The sequence below is a fragment of the Balaenoptera physalus genome (genome assembly GCF_965194825.1).
Source record: "Balaenoptera physalus genome assembly, chromosome: 4".
Lineage (NCBI taxonomy): Eukaryota > Metazoa > Chordata > Mammalia > Artiodactyla > Balaenopteridae > Balaenoptera > Balaenoptera physalus.
Genome location: NC_138891.1, coordinates 36553847 through 36573856, shown reverse-complemented (window position 1 = coordinate 36573856; position 20010 = coordinate 36553847). Strand labels below are relative to the sequence as shown.

Genomic DNA, 20010 nt, shown 5'->3' with positions numbered 1-20010 from the left:
CTTTTACTACAAAATCAAGGCTAAACATGAATTTTCAAAGCTCTCCATAACATGTCCCTATCTATCATGCCTACATTTGCACTGCTTCTCTACACGATTTATTCCTGTTCTTTCTCCTAGTTTGGAATTCCCTCTTCTGTACCTCCACTTCCAAATGCTAGCCCTGCTTCAAGACCCCTCCCAAATCTAGCTTCTCCACCTTGCTTTACAGGACTATATGTCACTCCCTTTTTCATTCTTACCCCTCTAATGATCTGCATTGAGAATTTTAGCACTTAATGATATGATGCGTGCCATTTCAAGTGCTGATTTTCTTTCTCCAATTACATGGCAAGCTCCATAAAGCTACAGATATAGTTCTCCATCTCTACCCTACCATAAACTCTGGGGTTGAAAAGAGTGAATTCTTTTTTGGAATGAATAAATTAACAAATCTACTACTTAAGTATATTTTGATGTTCTTTGACTATTAATTAATGACCTATAACAAATAAAAATATACACAAAGCAAATATAGAGATCTATTAGCATTTGATTTTTAAATGTTATACATTAATTATAAAACTATTAAATTTAAAAACTATCTTCTTACCTGATTTTATGCAGTCTGATGACTTGCAAATACCGTCTAGAAAAAGGAGGATATATGCATAAATATTTGCAATACACATATTCTTTTTCCCTACCTTTTGTTCTTTTATAGACACTCAATTAAATAATCAATTCCTTAAAGCAAGAACTAAAACCTAAGTATTATATATCATTGACAGTAGTTAGAAGAAAATATAGAGGAATAAAATAAGCAAATCCTAAATTTAAAATTTTTTAAATGAAGGAAAAAAATGTATTTCTTATATCATCCCTGACCACTAAGCCCTAGGTCTATTAAGTTGAAACATCAGTTGTTTTAGTCTGGTAATCATTTTTTTTTCCATGAATGAACCCATCTTTTCTAATCCTTATTGTGAAAAACTTCTAAGGCTCAAATTAGACCTCTTAAATTCTTGTAAAGCCATTTCGAATTTCAATGACACAACAAAAGTTGACTAACTGAAGTTGGCCATAAAACTGTGAATACTTTCATCAAGTAAAATTATACATTAGAATCTTCATAAAATACATATGAGTGCACTAAACATATTTGGCAATTAATAACTTAGCTCAAGCATAAAAGACATTGTACTTTAGTCAAAGTTAGTTGTTCTGGCATACTGATGTTACATTTTATAAATGAATCTTTATATCACCATCTTTAAGTGTCTCTTTCCTTAACACATTGTTTAATAGATGGGAAAAACCTAAGATGAAGATTTCACTGTCTTCTGCATGTTTGTGGGCACAGGTGTGTGAGTAACTCACCATCATAGGTTGCATAGAGAGCTATCATTGTCACTGCAATGACGGTAAGGAGCAGGACAAGGACGGAGAGACTCATCTCCAGTGGCGTCCATCGCTGTTTCTTCTTTGGCTTTGGAGTGTTGATATCAGTTATATCCATCTGACTTTCCGATCTGCCCATTACCTAAAGTCTGAAAAAAAAAAACACATTAAAAAATTAAAAAAAACTAATCATAATAAATTAATCAATAGATAAAAAGAAGAGATCTATATACAGTTTTCTAAATGCTTAATGTGGCTGAATAAAGTAAAAGGTTAACTCATTTTAAATTAGAAATAAAAGTTTTTTGCTGAAAGTCAAAGTTTTGATTCTGAAAGCAAAGAGTATATAGTCACATAAGTTAGACAGATCCTGGTCACAATCTTTTGGATTTTTTTGACATATCACTGAAGATCCAAGCAAAATCAGACAAGGAAACTCAGTTAAATACTCACGGAGGATTCCTTCAGCAGTTCATAAGCAAAATAACTTCTGTACCATCATTAAGGAAAGTTTTAAACTCATCCTTCTGAACTTTGTACAACATCAAAGGTGAATTTTATAGCTTGCTCCACTGGCTGCCTTTATAAGCTTAGAAATCAATGACTAATGCTTCGAGGTTTTGACTAAGCAATAATTTTAAATATGAGTACAGATAAAAACAAAAAGGAACAAACACTTGTAGTAGTTTTTTTTTTTCATCTTAAAAACATCTTTTATTTTACAGTTCAAAATTACAACTGCTAATATGGGTATCTATTAACTGGTTAGACAACATTTTGAAAATGGTCACTCACTGGACCAAAAGTCATGGTTTACAATCTGGGATGAAAGATACTAACCGTAAGTACTGTTTCTTTGTACAACTGAAGAAGAAGAAAATATGATTAAAAAAATTCAACCTTCCAGGTCAGGATAACAGTTAAGATACTTAACTTGTTTTTAAATTAATAATATTAATACTTCTGCTAATAATAGCCGATATTTATTGAGTACTTCCCATGTGTCACTCACAGTTCTTGGTGCTTTGCATGTACTAATTCACTGAATCTTTGTAAAGCGGATTTGAATATTCCAGTTCTATACCTTAGGATAGTGGGGCACAGAAAAGCCAGGTAACTTGCCAAAAGCTACACAAGTAAGTACACATTTACAATGAACACATTTCAAAGAATACAATTACAAAGAACACATTTTGAAAGAAAATTGCATCATCATACAATGATAGCTACTTTAAACCTTATTGCAGAAGTCTAGGGGGCAAAATTAAGGGGATATTAGCCTAAATATTAGATTTCATTATGTTTCTTTTAGAGGTCTAGTGACTCTTTATCAGCCATTCACCAAAGCTTAGAACACACAAGTTCAATTTTTCTGCCTGACTGTAGAAAAGAGCATCATAAACTAACAGATTAGCTGTTTATAGCTTGATGCAAATTAAGCATATAATGTAGTTCCTAGATGAACTGACTGCTCAGAGATGCTCTCATAGCTAGAAATCTTTGTTGAATACACATAATTTTCTGAGAGTGTGTTTTGTGGAAACTGAGGCACAGGATAAAGTAGAAACGGATTCTACGTTTGAAGTATGGCCTGGGTGATCAGGCCATCAGTTATCAGCAGATAACTAGGAATTTAATTTCCCCAGTGAGTTATTAATAAGTGAGCCACAACTGGACTTTAAAGTTCTGGATACAAAGTCTTAAGCATGTTGTCCCCGGAATTACATGAGGCTATAACCAAGGACAGACTATCAAATAAAAATATTTTATTAGACCATGAAAACCATGCCTGCTCAATAAAAGTGGAATGTAGTGTACCTGAATGTTAAAATGTCTTAATGGTTATATGACTCATGTTGGCTTAGTCTCACAGTCTCTTTCTTGGGTTATGATATGGAATTGCATTGATAGTAGTCCTTGGATTTTTAATAGGGGAGGTGGGTGGGGAAAGAAAAGATGGAAACACACTTAACGCTTGGACACCATACAGAGAGGTAAACAATAAAGAATAATTTTCCCGCTTCTCCCAGATGAATTCAAGACTGACTTCAAGAACATCTGAATATTAATCACATTTGCTTGAGTATTTCCACTTCCTGAGTATTTCTCCCCCTGCTCTAATAATATTTCAGAAAACAATCTAGAGAAATGTTCTCCTGATATATTAATAATATGACCCACTTCTCTTTTTAGTTCTTTCTTAGAAAAAACAATTAGTTTTTCTAGTAAAATCTAGGGCCAGGAACCAGGGCAGCCACGGGTTAAATTGAAGCTGCTCATTGGCGCCACCAGGTTTCCACCATGCAGGAAAACTAGTAGGCAGGTATGTCTTTCTCCTTTCTGGGTTACTTTTCCCTGGCGTCTACTTCTTACCCTTGAGATTGGGGTATTGAGGCAGCTGGGCTCTTAATGGTTCTGCACCTTAGACAGCAGAAATTGTTACAGGGAGAAATGAAGGCAGTGACTGAAGCTGTTTAGTCCTTATACCTGAATCAAAATAATATCATCTTTGAATCACTTGCAAACTCTCCATCTGCCTCTCCTATAAACGTCCTGCAAATTTTCAGTCTTTTGCTCCTAAGATGCACTTTTCAACAGCAATGACCAAAGCAGAAATGAGGCAAGTTTAACCTCCTAATTAACTTTGCCATTCATTTCCAGTAATTCCAATTGATTCCCTATTTTCTTTTAAGAAAATAGGGGTCAGAATCTTGAACCTCAGGGAAAAACATATCACCATCCCTCAGATACTTGGATGTCCAAAGCAACCACACCCAACCCCATTTTAGAGATGGGGGGAAAGGAGGCAATTATACAAAAGAATACAAAAATTATAAAGTCGATACTTGTAGTCCCATATAAAGCAGGATATGCCAAAACATACCTACATCCTTAAAGTATTCCAACTCAATTGGAGATACATTGGAAAGTTCAAGCCAAAAAGTAGACACTTCCGCAAGAGAGGATAGAGGATTAGGACATCTACCTTAACAAGAATACTGCAAACTTCAGCTTGACAACATCTCCAAAAGAATAAAAGATTTTTTTGCCTAAGTAGAAACTGAGTTTCAAAGCAATATACAGCAGCAATTTTTATACCAGTTGAGTGTACACATTACTTTATCACATCGTCAAATCAAAGAACCCAGAGGATAACTGGTTTGTTGAAAAGTCTATAAACCAAAACAATGTTCATCTTCACAACACATTAGTACATTAACATTTCTGCAAGTCTCTGAGGTTACTCAATGCAATTACAGTTTGTATTATGGAAACTGAGGTACAGGAAGCAAGAGAAAGAGGTTCCACCTATAATGGATATAATCTACAAAAGTACTGAATCACTATGCTATACACCTGAAACTAACACAATATTTAAAATCAACTGTACTTCAATTCAAAAAATACAGAGAGAAACAGGTTCCATATTTAGATGATAGCTGCAAATTTGAGGAGGCACATGTGGTAGAGGAATCACCTCCTTGTTTCTCCAGACAAGGAAAACTTGTAGGTGTTTCCCGGATCTGATATACGGAGTTCTGAACGCAAAGCCCCAAACACATTACTCCCACGTGCAGTGTAGCTATACAACAAAAGACACAGCATGGAGTCCAAGAAACTGTCGGACAGTTTTTTTTAAAGTGCTGGAACCCAGCAATAATGCCAGCTAGATGCCTTCATAGCCGGTTTGCGGACTAGTAGCTTCCAAATGCTGACACTGCAAATCGAGGTACTTCTTTTCAGTTTAATAAAATTACCATTTGCATCGTATATGGGGGAGGAGTAAACTTGATCAAGCAGCTAAAGAGAACAGCTTGGGACTTCCCTGGTGGTGCAGTGGTTAAAAATCCGCCTGCCTAATGCAGGGGACAGGGGTTCGAGCCCTGGTCCGGGAAGATTCCACATGCCGCGAAGCAATTAAGCCCGTCCTGTACAACTACTGAGCCTGCGCTCTAGAGCCCGCGAGCCGCAACTACTGAGCCCGCGAGCCTGTGCTCCACAACAAGAGAAAGCCTGCGCGCAGCAAGGAAGACCCAACTCAGCCAAAAATAAATAAATTTATTTAAAAATAAATAAAGAGAACACTTCAGTTGCAATTACTCTTCTGTTCAAATAATACAAATAGGTTAAGACCGATTAAGGAAACTTTCATCTGCAAAATAACTCCCACCACCACTCCCACCAACCAACCCTCGAGATTTAAGCACTCTATCAGCATAAATTATGTAAGAGGAAACTATGGTTTAAAGCAAGATGAAGAGGTAGGATAATGAAAAGATCTTCAGGGTAGGGAAAGTAAAAATAGAAAAGTGAGTTACAAATGAGAAGAAAATCTGACAGAAACCAAAATGAAAACAAACCTTACTTTAAAAAACAAACAAAAAACAAAAACAAACAAACAAACAGAAACAGTGTCTTTACAGCGGAATGGCAAATTCCCAGCCTCCGAATCAGCCAGGCTGCAATTTCGTAGCGCTGATCTCAGTAACCGGACATAACTCTCCGAGGCAGAGGCTGCAGGAAGCTATGGAAATGAACCTGAACAGTCGACCTGACATCACTTGCAGAGCCCTCGTCCAGGTCACCCTCTCTAACCCCAGTCCCTCACTCTTCAAGTCTCAGTTGCAGCTTCTTCCCAGGGCACGCCTCCCTCGCCCACGGCCGCGGGGTCCCGGGCGCTCTGATCGCGCCGGACCTGAGCCGCGGACCCTGCTCCGTGCGCCTCCCAGGCAGCCGTTCCGCGCGGCCGCCGCTCCCCTCCGGCTCCCGTCCCAACGGCTCCCACCGCCCCCGGGGGAGATCTCGCGCCCTCTGGACCCATCTCCCCCCAGCTCCCAGGTGCCAGCTCGCTTTCCCGGGACTCACCCGTGGGATTCGGGAGAAGTTGGAGGCTGCTGAGCAGACACGTCCCGACCAATGAGCGCACGGGGTCGGCGGGCGGCGGGGAGCGCCGCAGAGCGCTGGTCGGTCGGTGCGTCCGCCCAGGCGCGTCCGGAGCAGCGCGGGCTCCTGGCGGCGGGCGGCGGCGCCGAGCCCAGGCCAGACTCCGGGGAGGTTCCGGACCCGTCTCGGCCCGGGCCCGGGGGCGACGCGGAACCCGGGCATGCCTCGGACCCGCACCCGGAGAGACTCACCGTGGTCTCTCAGCAGATCCCGCGCCGGGAGTCGGGCGGCTTCTCCCGCCTGCGCTGGGTCCAGCTTCGCCACTTGCACATCTCCGCGCCCCGCGCGTCTCGGCGCTCTCACCACCCCCCCACCCCCCACCCCGCCTCGCCACTGCAGGACCAGCGAGAGGAGCAGTTCCCTGGGTGACCTGAAGGTTTCCGCTAGGTCTCCCAAATCCTGTCACATCCTGTGAGGGGGCCGGGGCCGGGGGTGGGGGTGTGAGAAAGCCCCCCCCACGCCCGTCCCCCACCTCACCCTTCCCCAAAGGGCTTTGCCAAACATTCTTGGAATTGCTTAGCTTCGGGGCTTTCAAGAAAATACACTGCCTCTTCGAGATTCTGTAGTGCTGATACGGGTTCTATTTCTCTCTCTAATGGACCTGAGACAAAAACATTTCTCACACTCTCCTTTCCCCTCTTCCTCGCTCCTTTTCCTCCCTTCAGCGAAGCTTCCTTCCTTTCTCAGTTTTTCTTTATTTTTTCTCTCCTTGCTTTCTGGTTTTTTTCTTTCATTCTTTTCTTGTGCTCCCTCCCTCCTTTTTTCCTTCTCTCCTTCCGTTCCTTTCCCCCCTCCCTTTTGCTTACCCTCTCTTCTCTTTCTTCCCTTCCTTTCTTTTTCTTGGTGATTTCCAGAGCTACATTCTGTACTGAAACTCTCCACTCCCATCTTCTGACTCTAGGGAATCTTGTAACGTGCGTACCTGAGGGGCTGGAATGGGGAGTGAGAAAGTCAGAGAAAAATAAGCTCAAGTGTGTCTGCTCTACCTACTAAAATTAGCTATAATGTGTCTGCTGGACCCTTGTCATTTTATTGCAGTCAAGCAGCACACCATTTTCATGTAAGACATGTGATTCCTTTTCAAGGGCGTAAAAAACAAGAAAATACTTTTTGCACAAAGGCGATTCCTTTATAAAAGCTGTTTTTAGCAGCTATAAACTCAGAAGAACTAAACCTCTTCTAATTTTTTTTTTTTTGCTTCCATGATTTTTGGTTCAATGAATCAATGCCAAGTATATAAGTAGCTTTAACATTGATCCCCTTTTCCTTATATATTTGCACACACACACACACACACACACACACACACACACACACCCTGGGGAATTCATAGGGAAATACAGGTGGGTTTTCCTGAACATGCAATTGCTATTTTTAACATCAAAATGATGCAGTGCTTGAGAGAAGTCCCTTTGCACTGACAAATTTTGCATCCTTTTTATAGTAGAGAAAGTTGAAAAGCAAGGAGAAAAAGTGGTACTTGCTAATGAAAGGGCAAATGGAATACAGTGGAGAGACATTAAGAAAAAGTTAAAACAATCATTAAATAATTAGATTAATATAGCAAAATCAAAAATGAAACAGGAGGGAAGGGGGTTAGGGCACAACCTTTAAAAGAATGACATAGCCACAGGACATGACGAAAACTAGTGAGAACCAACTGGATCCAAGATGGCAGAAGATTTGACTTTCAGTAGACTTTGAGCCTCATCATATGTTCATTGTAATACATTAGCATAAGCTAGATGATACACCCATCAGTGCCATGACAGTTTTGAGGTCAACCATAAAAGGTCAAAAAGTGGGCAGTGGCCCAATTCCTGGAACTCCCCGCCCCTTCCCCAAAATAGTTGGAATAATCCTACTCATTAGCCTATGAAATTATCCAGCCCATTAAAAACTAACCACCCCATATTTCAAGGCCTCTTGCTTCTTGCCTTCCTAGATGGCCCACGCTCTGTCTGTGGTGTCTCTAACTTAATCCACTTTTTACCTATCACTTCGTCTCTGAATTCTTTCGCGACAAAGAAAGAACCTTAAATTCACCGGCAACAAAATTACTCTCCTCATATCTCTATTCTTTACTCTTTCTTGGTGCATGGTGCAGACACTACTTAATCCTCACAGTATTACAGTATGGATGTAATTACCCCACAAATAAGCATAAGGAGCTCTTCTAAGTTAAAACTACCAGGAAGTTGAATCCAGTTCATTTTGACTCAAATGCTGAGTTACTGTTATCCTCACTTTATAGAAAATATTGAAGCATAGAAAGGTGATTTACTCAAATTCAATCTGTGAGAAATCTAGATTTTCTAACACTCCAGTACTTAATTTTTATTACTTTTCAGCTAAATCACCAAAATGTTATTTCAAACTTACATAATTAACAATAAATTAAAATGAGCTAGAAAAGTCTTTTCTTTTTTTCATGTAGCCAGTCCTTAGTTTCTTCATAAGGAGCTATGTTCATTAAAAATTTAATGCATCTCTTCTGATTAACATAAGGATGAAAGTTTGTGGTAGAGGGGGAATGCCTTGGCCAGAATAATCACCAGATTTGCATATCAACAGGAAATGCAAGTAAAACTTACAGGCTTGGTCTTAACATTTCTTTTTAAACTTTTCAAGCTAGGTTCTGTTTTCAAATTTGCACAAAATTTTTAAACAGAAAAAGTTCCTTTGGAAGGTAATATTTATCCTTGCAGTTCAGGAATATCTTATTTCCAGTAGAAACTAAGATAGTCTGATTTGTTTATAGTGCCTCTAATCTTAGAGCTGAAAGCTGAAAACAAAAGTAATTCATTTAAATTTTCTTAAAAATTAAAGATTAGCTAATAAAAACTTTTCAGACTATTCAGGTATGAGCATATATCATATTTATCTATCTTACTGTAAAATTAAAAAAAAACCCTGCAGGAATCCAATTCAAAGATTCACTCTTGATAAGGGTATTTCATAGGGGAAAAGAATGGATATAGAGTATACAGCTAACGAAAATCAAAGTGTAAAGTTATTTTTAGAATGAGACTTTAGCCTGTTAGCAAGTGTGTGTTTCCTACAAGAAGTCTCAATCTTATTAAAGTTCCCCAGAAATTTAAGGGTTTTATCAAAAATGCTAAATCTCTTCCCAGAAGGAGGTTATGTAAACTGAAAAAATTTCTCTTTTAACGGATCTAATAAGGAGGCACCAGATAATGAAACTCAGAAAACTGAGGTTTGCAGAGGTTGTCCAAAGGCATGCAGTTTGGTGAGTTACAGGGATGGAGGAGAAAATGTTAGGGAACTGCTGACTGAAACTGCCCGCCTTGGCCAGGCATGGTAATAACCGCTTGTATAAGTTGTTTTACAACAGGAGGTCACGATAAGGAACACAGTGCTGCTGCTTGAAAACTAACTTGGAGAATTCGGGAGAGGCCATAAGGAGGGAGGAGATGTCAGCCCATAATATGTCCCACCAACGTCCCAGAAATCCTTGTGCTGGAAACCATTCTGTCTGAGAAATTCTCACGCACTGCCAGGGAGGGCCTTGAATCAGGCCAAATATGGGCACGGGCAAGATGACTGGCCAGAGACAACCCGGAAAGTAACCCCATTACCATAAAATGTGAGACTGCAAGCCACGTGGCAGAGCAGTTCTCCTGGGTTCCCTTACCCTGCTGCTCTCCACCTGTGTGCCCTTTCTCAATAAAGTCTTTGGCTTTGTCAGCACAGGTTTCTCCTCAGACAATTCATTTCCAAGTGTTAGACAAGAGCCCACTCTCGGGCCCTGGAAGGGGTCCCCCTTTTGGTAACAACAGTAGTCCTCCTGGCTGCCATGCATAAGTTATTAAGAGTGGAATGCATTGGTTCTAGAAAGATGCAGAGTAGATCCTTAAAAGCTGTACTTGTATGCAACACTTACAAATACTTGATAAAGTATTTTTTAAAGCCCCTTTAAATGCACCATTGAGCCAGCAAGAAAGGGAAGGAAAACATGAGAAGCCAAAAAATGGAGAGCTAGGAATCCAGAAAGGCATTTGAGTGATGAAGATGGTGCTGCCCTAGGGACATTTACCTATCTCAGGAGGCCTTGTCAAACCTAGGTGACCTAGAGCTTCAATTTTAACACAACTTGTGACTTCTTACAAAACCTAGTCCAGAACAAGGTGAAAGTCAGGTCAGAGATTCCTACATAAAGCAGAGACTACTGAAAAGAAACATCTGCAGTGAAGAGGTGAACTAGAAAAAAGAAAAAACTCAAATCCCATTTCCACTCTTTCCCACTCCCCAAACATAAATATATTTGCTTTTTTAGCCTCTACTTCAGGCAGGCAAATTTATACCAAAAAGCTTCTGGTGAAAATTCATGATCAGACCAGACTTCAGATGGATGTAGGGCTGAGATTTATATTAATTGTGCAACCTGAAAATTCCCAAGTTAAAAAATTATAGTAAAGTGGTCCCATCTAGACTGTGCCAAACAAAAATTGAGAGAATTATTGCCACCTGACTCTCACTAAAGGAACTTGTTGAGAATGAATTTGTGAAACAAAATAATACTAGATAGAAAATCTGATATGCAAGAAGGACTGGTAAGCAAACAGTAACAATATAGGTAAATCTAAGAAAACACTGACTAAAAAAAATGTATGGGGGAAAAAAGGTCAACTAAAATACTGGACAATGGTGATTGTAACTTGGGAAAGTGTTAATTAAGTTAAAGCACTCTAATATAATGATAATGATACTGATTAATTTTAGACTTTATTATATTAATTATACATGTAAAAATTACTAGTGTAACCACCAAAAAAATAGGAATAGAGTGTATAAGGTCAAATTTCACATAAGGAAAAAAACTAGAATTAAATAAAAAGCAATCTAAATGAAGATAAGGAAAGAGAAAAAATGAAATATTAGAAATAAGATGGTAGAAATAAATCCAAATATATTAATTACAATAAATATAATTGGATCCAATTCTCCAGTTAGAGGACAAAGATTGTAATACAACAAATAAACAAAATCCAGCTACCTTCTGTTTGAGACACCCCTATAACATAATAATATAGAATGGTTGAAGCAAAATGATGGAAAAAAGATATGTCAAACAAATATGAACCAAAAGAGAGCTGGCGTAGTGTAGCTATATTGTAATCAGACAAAATAAACTTAAAATTTACCAAAAAAGACAGTAATCAGTTCAGAAGGGTGATACAATTCTAAACTTGGTTACATCCAATAGCATAAAGTTGAACTGTGTACTATAAAAAAATAACAGAAGAACTGCAAGAGGAAACTAATAATTCACCATGATAATGGGTGATTTTAATACACTGTTCACAATATTTGATAAACCATGTGCACAAATCAGTAATGATACAGAAGATCTGAATAACAATACTAAAAGCTTGTCTAATGGGAATGTATTGAACATTTTACCCAAGAATTGGAGAACACACATTTTTAAAGCATCCATTGAATATTTATAAACATTGATTATATACCAAGCCATTAAACAAGGTCCAATGAATTTCAAAGACTTTTCATTATAAATAACACATTATTGGAACTTAACACAACTAAGGAAAGCTAAATCAAAACCACATGTACATTTAGAAATTGTTAAATGATGCACATAGACACTTTTAAATATGTTAAAGACAAGATAACAGGCCCCAGATGGAGTTTAGCTTATGTTAAGCCCCACAACACCAAAGTGAGACTGAACTTAATTACAGGTTTGGCTATTCTAAAAATGGAATTTTAAACTAGCCAATCAGGATTGCCTGATCAGCACTAGTTAGGTAATCTGCCTGGTGGACCCCTGCCATCCTCCAAAGGAACAACTAATCTGCTTTTTTTTCCCTAGTACAACTTCCATATTCCTGCTCCCTTATGTCTATAAAATCTCTTGCCCTGTATAGCTCTTCAGAGCTCCTATCTACCTGCTAGGTTGAATGCTGCCTCTTTCCTGAATCGTTGGATAAATACCATTAGATCTTTATATTTTACTCAATTGAACTGTGTTTTAAAATAAATAACACATGAATGAAAGATGAAATCATAGCGAAAGTTAAAAAAACATAACTGGATGACAATGAAAATACTGCATATCAATAACAATTGACTTATCTAGAAGGAGATTTATAGCCTTAAAAGTTTTTATTTTAGAAGAAAAAAGCTGAAAGTTCATGAGGTGAGCATCCAACTTAAGGAGTTAGAAGAAGAACAACAGAATAAATCCTAAGAAAATGGAAGGAAAGAAATAATTACCTTAGAATAATAAATTCATGAAATATATATAATAGGGAAGAGCAACAAATCTAAAGTTGGATCTTTGAAAAGGCAAATAAAACTGGCAAGGCTAAATAAGATGGATGAGTCAGGAGGTTGTAATTGAACATTATATGGCATGAATAAAAGAAAAAACAAAAAATAAAGCAGAAATTAAAAGATAATGAAAATGTTATATTCTGCTATATCCAATATATTTAAGAAATTGGATAAAATGAACAGTTGCCTAGGAAAATACAAATTGCAAAACCTGTTTCAAGAAGAAATAGAGAACCTAAATAATCTTATAATCATTAAATAAAATTAACTAACAGTTAAGAATCTTCCCATAAAGAAAGAAAAAAGAAACAGGCCTAGACTTTTTTTTTTTAGGCAAATTCTACCTTATTAATGGACAATTCCATTCTCATACAAACTTTTCTGAAGAATATAATAAGGAAGAATATTTCCTAATTCATTTTATGAGGTTAATATAACCTTGACACCAATAACAGAAGAGTATCTGAAGGGAAAATTAAGATCAGACTCACTCATGAGTTTCAAAGCAAAAACAAAATAATAGCAAACTGAACGCAGGCAATGTATAAGAATGACCCAAAAACTAGGAATACAAGTTTGGTTCAACATTAAGTACAGTATTTAGAGGACTGAGATGATACAGTTAGAAAGTAAACAAAGAAAGAAAGAGAGGAGGCAGGAAAAGGAAGGCAGGAGGAAGGAGAAAAGAAAAAAGAAGGAAAGAACTAAGCAAATGATGGCAAAACTTTCATTGTTTGAAAATAGTATGATCGTCAATACTGGAAAATGAAAGCAATCAATAAAAAAAATTAGTATTTGTAAGACAGTAATATGATCATTGAATATAAGGTCAGTATTAAAAAGTTAATTGCCTTTTTCTACAACAGAAATAAAATTTAGAAAATGTAACCTTAAAAAGTCCTGTCTACAGTAACAAATACATATATCTGTATAGACAGATAGATATAAATATAATTACAGATACAGAAAGATATTTCCTAGAAATAAATCTCATAAAAGACATGCAAGTTATAAATCTTCACTGAAAGTTACTGAAGAAAACCAGGTAAACTGAGGGACAAATCAAGAACTCAGAGTTGAATATTCAATATTATAGAAATATCAGTTATTCTTAATTTATAGATTAAATTAGATGTCAATCAAATGCCCAAAACATTTTTTTGAAAGATGATAAGCTGATTATAAAATGTTCACAAAAGAACAAAGAGAAAATTATAGCCAAGGCAATCCTGAAAAAGAAGAACCGCTAGAAAGGATTTGACCATCTAGATGACAAGACTTACAAAGTAATTTTAATAGTAATTTACTAACTTACTAATTAGCAGTAGTTTACTGGTTCAAAGAAAATATATCAATGGAATAAAACAGGGATAGAAAAAGTAGACTCATGTATTTAAGAAAACTTGATATATGCAGAGTTGATATTACATATAGAGAAAGGATTTAAAATTCTTTAAATTGTGATGAGACCTCAGATGGAAAAATATTGCATTTCTACACAGTACAAAAACTTATACATGAATTAGAAATTTAAATGTGGTAATCAAATTTTTTTTAAGTGTTAAAAGTGTTAGAAATATATATAAGAGAATATCTTTATGACCTTGTGATATGGAGTGATTTCAAAGCCCAAAAAGCTCAAAACATAAAGAGACTGATAAATTTAATTACAAATTAAATTCTATTTGCTTGCCAAAAAAACTTTGCAAAGAATATACAAAGACAAGCGATGCACTAGGGAAAGATATCTCCAACACATAAAAGTGGAAAATTATTAGAGTATATAAAGAACTGCAAATGGAGGCCAAATAATCACCCCAAATGAATAAGAGACATAATCAGGCATTAAAATGAATATTAAATAGAAATGACCATAGCATATAAGAAGATAGACAACCTCACTAATTAATAGGTAAATGCCAATTAAAATTCCAACATAAAACCAAATTTTACTCACCTGACTTCTTACACACCACTGGTAAGAATATTAATTTGTACAATCTGCCTGGAGGAAAAAAAATTGTCCTTATAAAGGACAAAAGAGATTCCACAAGGACTCAGAGGCAAAAAATATACAAATCAGTTTTCACTGCAAAGTAAAGGAGCTGTTACAGTGGAGGATTCCTGGACTGAATGTCAATATTATGACATAGTATGAGTGTGTTTCGTGTTTGGTAATTGCAATCGTTGCTTTTGTTGTGGTCATCCATTTACAATGCTTGGTGTCAGTTTATTTATCTCTTGTAAAAATAAAATACAGTGTGTGTGTGAAAAAAAATAAAATAAAATAAAAATGGGGAAACTGAGAAAAAATATAAATAAATAAATAAATTACCAAAAAAAAAAAGAGATTGTTTTTAATGGAATTTGGGGAATTGGCTAGCACAAAGGTAGGAAAACTTACTCTGTAAAGGGCCAGATAGTTAATGTTTTAGGCTTTGTCCACATACGTTTGTTGCTTTATTTTTTTTTTTACAACTCTTTAAAAATGTAAAAAAAAAAATCTTAGTATGTTGGGCCTAAAAAGCAGGCTACTACTGGATTTGGCCAGCCAGCTATAGTTTGCAGATCCCTGGCTAGCAGATCCTCCAGGATTAACTGATTCTATTGGTCTATACAGCGGTTGACTCTCAATGGGCCATGCTATTTTACAACTCTGAAAAGGTATCCCTTTCTGGAAATCAATAGTAATGTGAATGTATTCAAAGATTTAGTAATTTGTAGGAAACTGATAGCAATAGAAATGATTGTTGTTTAAAACAATGCAAATAACTTTTTCTGACAGAGATTCTACTGATTTCCATTGAAAAGATAACGCCAAACATAACATTTAACTGGCATTGGCCAATAAAATTTTGACTGGCCAATATAGTTTTGAAAAAAAACAAAACAAAACTACACTTTAGCAAATCACTTTGGAAAATACTTGCATTATCTAGAAAAATTGAAGAAGTACATGATTCACAATCCAGCAAGTCTACCTTCAAATACATACTTGTGCACATGTGCATCTGGAGATGTGTGCAAGGCTTCATAGCAGCATTGTCTATAATAATAATAAGAAAAAAACTAAAAAGAACACAAAAGTCCATTGATGGAAGAATGGATAAAATATTGTAATACATTCATAAAATGGAATACTAGAATACTACCCAGAAGGCAAAATAACCAACTGCAGCTAAACGAATCAATATGGATGACTCAGAAAGATAATGTTGAGTGAAAAAGCAAGCAAATCCTTTGCAAGATTGGGTAGATACAAAGAATACAAAAGATAAGACGATTAGGTAATCAAGGAAGCCATAGTTTAGCGGGTAAGAGAAATGCAAACAAGCATTTACAATAGAACATGGTTATTTTTATAATTGAGTAATATATAAAAAGTTCATTTGAAATATGTGACAGGGCAACTTTTTACCATTGGGTACATCAGAACGCTCCATCACTTAACACATTTCTTATGTGATTTGAGGTATTTGGCAGAAAAAGGAGAGGATAAGAACGTTCAAGACAGAGAGAACATAGAGAACCTTCTCTATGTCTTGAATATTGTATGAGGTACATGGCAAAATTTTGATGACTTTGAGCAGTTTGGTACTGCTGAAGTATAAAAGGCATGGGGAGGGAGGAGAGGGGGGAGCAGTTTCTCAAGAGAAGACTGAAGAGGTAGGAACCAGATAATGAAGGAATTTGTATGCTCTGTAAATTGCTTACATTTGGTTGCATGCAATAGAAAGCATGGTAAAATTTGTGCAAGGGAGCAATAAGGTCGGAGTTGTACATGAGAATACCTATGCCGCACTGATGGTAATGAGAAGCATGGCCAGAGGAGGCAAAAATGAAGGCAGAGAGATCTGTTAGAAAGCGAGCGCAGTAATTCCTATGAGAGGTGTCTTAAAAACACATGATCAAAGGCAATCAAAGCAGAGATTTTTGAGGTGGAAACCATAGGCCTTAGGATTTTTTAATATTGAAGGCACAGAAGAAGGAATCTAGAATGACTCCTGTAGTTTGGGGAAAATAGTTGGATCTATCACTTCACTGAGACAGGGAATATTTGGTGCTGGTGGTGGTGAGTTGTAGATAGAATGTTGAACAAATTGTTGAAATTGTAGCATTTCTGTCATATGACAGAACATAACAATGGGATGTTTGTTGTTTCTGACAATCTGGCAAAAGATCTAAATGTTTGTTATGTGCCAAAGGTAATACTTAATTGTGATGATGAACAAATAAGGCTCAGAAACATTGTAACGTCAAGCTTCACCCATCAAGCAGTTTTTTGATTGACTATAACTGACTGAAAATTACATTTTAAAACGTGGAATTGAGCCTATTCTCTGGCTAAACTGTTCCATGTGCTCTGATATTGAGGGGCAGGGAAGTCCCTCTGGGGACAGCCTGCACTCCCCCCTCACATGAGGACCTGACTAAGCTCAATTGCAAAGATGTGCTCATCCCTCCACATCCCAAGATGATTACACGTTTCATCACAGCAACTCTCCAAAGTTCCGTAACTGATCATGTACAGAGAAGGGGAAGGAGAGGTGGTTTTACAGCAAACTTGTGTGGACACTTGGCGTTCACAAGCCTGGAACCTAAATTCACAAATTCTGGCCTGGAGGGAGTACTGCCTGTGACAGGCACTTTGAGGATGCCTATGACCACATACCAAGAAACATATGCATCTGATTCACTCCCGTTAGACCTCTCTGATGCATTTCCTGTGGACATCTGTGGCCCTGGCTCTGGGGGTAGGAGCAGGGAGTTGAATACTACACAGCAGCAGCCACAGGCAGAACCCAGATTGGGGACAGCTGTTTAGCCTTGGCACAGTTTACGTTTAAATCTCTGGTACTTTCTGACTCTGACTGCGGAGGGGGGAGAGGGCTGTTTACAAATAGTCAAAACTAGGACAAGTAAGATAAAGGAAAGAAATGTGGCTTCTAAGCAACCCCTGAAGGGGGAAGTTTGCATCTTACCTTGATATACTCATATTTTAAATATAATTGATTCCCAACTTCTCCTGAATCCCTAATGTTTCCAGGAAAAGTGCCAAGTGAAATAGAAATATCTTGATTTTAGACTCTTATGTTTTCTGCTTTATGCTGTACCAATTCATTTGCAAAGATAAAGCTTATTTTAACTCCATCAATCTTTATCCTTTCCACCAGACAGTCATTCCTACCGACTCAGATTATTGCATTTACCTACATTCTTTAAGTTCAACTGTAAAGAAAACTTATTAAAATTCAATCTGATTTGTACATGCAGACGTATGTACGTAGTGGCTTTTAGTGCATGTATTATTTAAGAATGTTTAAAATATTTGAATGCCAGTTCCTAAGTAAAACTAACAGCTCATTGCTGCAGGATGCTTTTTAAAGTAAAAAACCTTTTCAAGTATAGTGATTTGGGAATGCTACTTCACAATAGTTTGTTCAATACACATTAATACATTGTAACTTTCAAAACTAGGCCAGGGAAATTAAAGAAATTTGACTAGGACAAAACTGATATAATTGAAAGATTCAAAAATATTAAACATTGTGGTTTGTCATGTTTTCTGTCCTATCAAACAAATTGTATTTTTATAGAAGAGTTATTGTCTGTTCCCCAAGTCCACCTGTGATACCTGTTGGTTTTGGGTAGAGGTGGCAGTTACGTTCCCAAGGGAAAATAATCTCTTCCTCATCTCTCTGGTTATGCCCACTTCCGGCTGCTTCTGGAGCTGGGTAGGAAGGCAGATCTCAGTAAGGTGTTTTTGCTAGGATTGCCTGACGTCACAAGATAAGGGATAAGTTCAGTCACATTCTTGCTAAATTGAGCCAGTATCCGGGTATTAAAGCAGCTGAAGGTAATGGAGCCTCTTCCCAGGCCAGTAAGCTGATGGTACTGCTTTTCACTCATTTGAAACTCAGTGAGTTTCTTTCTGCTAAGGAATCCAGGGCCAGATTAATTTCTCCAGTAACTCTTTGAAGTAGGTGTTAATATAAAAGTAAAAAAGATTTCTCCATGAAGTACAATTTTTCTTCTCCTCCAATATCTTCAATAAATTGCTAGGGCACCATTTCACATTCTAGCAAGAAATGATTAATATTCTTCTAAGGTGCCTCAAAAAAAAAGTGTCAGGTTAGTGCTCTTCTGTTACAGGGATGCTCATGGTCCCTCCAACCTTATCCTGGGCCTGGACAAACCTCTCTTAACTCTGAGCTGTCCACTCTCACCCTTCTTACTGAAAACCTTCTTTAATTTTCTCCATTATTTCTAGTCCTGAAATCTTTTAACACATATATTTCTTGAACTTTCAATTCTCAGATTCTGCAACACTATGCTATCACTGTGCCTACACTAGCCTCCCCTATCCTCTTTTCCCTCTCTGTGTCCAGCAAATTAAGCATCTTTTCTTCTCTTTTCATCTCTCTACCATTTCTTTTTTTTTTCTTATTTTTTTGTTTTGTTTTGTTGAATTTTATTTATTTATTTTTTTATACAGCAGGTTCTTATTAATTATCTATTTGATACATATTAGTGTATACATGTCAATCGCAGTCTCTCAATTCATCCCACCACCACTCCCCCCACCCCACTTTCTCCCCTTGGTGTCCATACGTCTGTTCTCTACAACTGTGTCTCTATTTCTGCCTTGCAAACTGGTTCATCTGTACCATTTTTCTAGATTCCATATATATGTGTTAATATACAATATTTGTTTTTCTCTTTCTGACTTAGTTCTCTCTGTATGACAGTCTCTAGGTCCATCCACGTCTCTAAAAATGACCCAATTTCGTTCCTTTCTATGGCTGAGTAATATTCCATTGTATATATGTACCACATCTTCTTTATCCATTCACCTGTTGATGGGCATTTAGGTTGCTTCCATGACCTGGCTATTGTAAAAAATGCTGCAATGAACATTGGGGTGCCTGTGTCTTTATGAATTATGGTTTTCTCTGGGTATATGTCCAGTGGTGGGATTGCTGGGTCATATGGTAATTCTATTCTTAGTTTTTTAAGGAACCTCCATACTGTTCTCCATAGTGGCTGTATCAATTTACATTCCCACCAACAGTGCAAGAGGGTTCCCTTTTCTCCACACCCTCTCCAGCATTTGTTGTTTGTAGATTTTCTGATGATGCCCATTCTAACTGGTGTGAGGTGATACCTCATTTTAGTTTTGATTTGCATTTCTCTAATAATTAGTGATGTTGAGCAGCTTTTCATGTGCTTCTTGGCCATCTGTATGTCTTCTTTGGAGAAATGTCTATTTAGGTCTTCTGCCCATTTCTGATTGGGTTGTTTGTTTTTTAAATATTGAACTGCATGAGCTGTTTATATATTTTAGAGATTAATCCTTTGTCTGTTGAT

General features: G+C 37.2%; 1 protein-coding gene across 5 annotated transcripts in view; it reads right to left on the bottom strand.

Moving 5' to 3' along the window:
* Nucleotides 1–6622, bottom strand: part of MME (membrane metalloendopeptidase) — a 91034-nt gene extending 84412 nt beyond the window's left edge. Inside the window, exons 1-3 of one of the 5 annotated variants that reach the window (XM_082459551.1) lie at nucleotides 6516–6622; nucleotides 1360–1529; nucleotides 593–628 (exon numbers count right to left, since the gene is read on the bottom strand). In XM_082459551.1, the coding sequence (XP_082315677.1) occupies nucleotides 593–628; nucleotides 1360–1519 (196 nt within the window). In that variant the 5' untranslated portion in view covers nucleotides 1520–1529; nucleotides 6516–6622. The other 4 variants (XM_082459554.1, XM_082459553.1, XM_082459550.1 and 1 more) reach the window with 4 other exon arrangements.
* Between the last annotated feature and the right edge of the window lie 13388 nt (nucleotides 6623–20010).